The sequence below is a fragment of the Cottoperca gobio genome, unplaced genomic scaffold (assembly GCF_900634415.1).
Source record: "Cottoperca gobio unplaced genomic scaffold, fCotGob3.1 fCotGob3_339arrow_ctg1, whole genome shotgun sequence".
Lineage (NCBI taxonomy): Eukaryota > Metazoa > Chordata > Actinopteri > Perciformes > Bovichtidae > Cottoperca > Cottoperca gobio.
Window position 1 is genome coordinate 40,001 of NW_021166942.1, and position 2,500 is coordinate 42,500.

Sequence of the window (2,500 nt, forward strand, 5' to 3'; positions counted from 1 at the left end):
CCTGCCGATTTCAACACAGATTTGTTGTTGACAGTGCAGCTTTAAAAGGAACAAATGGGGTGCGGCCTCTCAGGTTTATTAGCGCCCCGCTTTCTTAGTGTTTTCTTTTCTATCTGGTATGACTCCCAAGCAAACTGAAACCTGATACAGAGATTCCCATCTCTACCGGATGAAAGTCACGACAGCATTACATCTGATAATAATTTGTTCTCTAACCTCGGAGACGGTGGTGGAGAGAAACTCGGAGCGGTCGAACGTCCATCCATCCAAACATCCTTCCGTCTGTAGCTGGCTAACGTTAGCTGAGTGGTTAGTGGCTAACAGCTGCCACTGAGGCTCCACATACCTGAACAACAGGTGAAACAGGAAGTGATGTCACAGGGAGTTTATTCATCAATACAACCGGAGAGAAGTGAACGTAAAATTGTGAAGAATTATTTTCTGTAGCCCCAGATTAAGATATATTGACTTTTCTGATGTTATTGTTTTATTTATTGCATTTAAATACCTTATGTTTTATTTAATGTATTTATTATTCATAATGCATTTGATAGACATCTACTTGTATCACTGGAAGTGTGTAAGAATGTCCATGACATGCTGAATGTTTGTTCACCACATAACAAGGAAAGAAATACACAAAAGAATAAGAGCTTTTACCTCTTGCAGCGGTCCAGTCTAGTTCCTGAAGAGTCCATAGGGATGAACGCTTTCAGAAGCTGCTTCTCGTCTACCTGCAACAACCAATCACGTTCACACTTATATCCAATACAATGAACAATAACATACAATGTCTATAAGTCGGACTGTTTCAGTAGATTGTAAGCAATAATGCAGTGTTACAAATATACTAGAATGAAAATTGAATGATTATTTTAGCAGGTTGTTTTTATGACATCACATCCATCTACCACAGTATCAGACAGACAGGTTACCTGGTAGTGAGACAGGTTGTAGAGGCTGCTGTGATTGGCCGGCAGGCTGCAGTGGTGGGCGGGGATTCCTGAGACAAAGTTGTTCAGGAGGTTCTGACTCGCAATCATCAAACCAGGTATACTGATCAGAGTCACATGGAGCCACTGGTACCTGCCGAACCCTCCCACCTGAGGGTGAAACAGGCATTACACACCTGCCACTCCTGGTCCACCTGTACAGGTGTTCAACTGAGCTGATTCTCTTCGTGTCATCAGAGTAAATAATGCAGAAATTTAAACTATCGATACATTTTTTTCCTGCCTCTAACGGGTCGGGTCCCGGTGGCAGCAGGCTCAGTAAAGTAGTAAAGTAAGCCCTCCCCAAGTCCACAAAACACATACAACCCCCCTCCCAACAGTCCTGCAGAGTACAGAGCTGGTCCACTGTTTCAGGGCCAGGACGGAGTCCACACTGCTCCTCCTGAATGTGAGCCTCCTTTCAGCATTTCATATTCAGGGGAGGCTGAGAAGCACCACCCTTCTGTCCCCCTTTTAACAATGGACACCCCCCCTCCCCGGGTCTGTCGCTCCACAGGCTCTGTCCTGGACCTCCACGCCACACTGAAGAGGCGGTTCCGACAATACAGCCCAACAACATTCAGAACCTTCAGCATCTCAGAGAGAACCTCATCCACCCCGGTGCAGCGCGACCTCTGCCAGGGATGTAACTCTGCCTCCTCCACAGAGCACGTGCTGTTCAGGTTCAGGAGTTCCTCAACGTGCTCTTTCCACCTGTACATGATGCAGTATTCAGTAATAATCAGTAATATTCAGTAAATTGTCTCACCTGCTCCAGCAGATCATCAAAGCCCATCTTCTTCTCTTGTCTTGTGTTGTTTTGGTATTTTCACTTCCAAATTTCAACGTTTTAAACTGATTTTACAGGCCAGCATAGATTTATCATAAATGTATAATAACAAAAACAATAATAATAAAAGAGACGGATGTCTTGTGTTTTCAGGATTAGGGTTTCAGTTCCATCAGAAAGAACCTGAAAACAAAACAAATGAATTAAAAAAAATCAGATTTGTATGAAGGTTTGATTATAAATGTGTACTCACTTTGTAGCTGCAGGTTCTGGTGTCAGTCCTTCATAAATCACAGTACTGTGTTTGCATTATCCTTATAAAAACACGTAACCCGACAGGAGAGCTGCAGCAGAGGTTTATACTGAACTCTAAAAAGGTGAAATATTTGCATGGAGTCTGGTGAGAGTTCTTAAAGGATTACTGCAGCCGCACTGAAGGGAAACAGGGTTTCTCTGTAAATCAGTGAAAATGTACTTACAGTCTGACGGATCCTCTGAAGACTGAACTCTGAAGAGTGATTTTAAGAGAAGTCGGCTCGAGCTCTCTCTCCTGTTGCTCTCTGCCCCCCACCTTTCTGATTTTCTTGGTTTAACAATCACTTGTTTTTCAGTTAATATTTGACTAAATCTCTCAATTTAATCTTCAGATTGTTTATTGGTTGTCAGGTGAAATCTAATCCCAAAGCATTGAAGATACAATTTAATAAATAAAACACAA

At 42.7% G+C, this 2,500-nt stretch overlaps 1 protein-coding gene across 2 annotated transcripts in view; it reads right to left on the reverse strand.

Moving 5' to 3' along the window:
- The window catches only part of oatx (organic anion transporter X), a 22,561-nt gene extending 20,281 nt beyond the window's left edge, over positions 1-2,280 (reverse strand). The window contains exons 1-6 of one of the 2 annotated variants that reach the window (XM_029427609.1): positions 2,262-2,280; positions 2,036-2,151; positions 1,762-1,965; positions 936-1,103; positions 661-734; positions 217-346 (exon numbers count right to left, since the gene is read on the reverse strand). In XM_029427609.1, coding sequence (XP_029283469.1) covers positions 217-346; positions 661-734; positions 936-1,103; positions 1,762-1,788 — 399 coding nt within the window. In that variant the 5' untranslated portion in view covers positions 1,789-1,965; positions 2,036-2,151; positions 2,262-2,280. Of the gene's footprint in view, positions 1-216; positions 347-660; positions 735-935; positions 1,104-1,761; positions 1,966-2,035 lie in introns of both variants that reach the window. The other variant, XM_029427608.1, reaches the window with a different exon arrangement.
- Between the last annotated feature and the right edge of the window lie 220 nt (positions 2,281-2,500).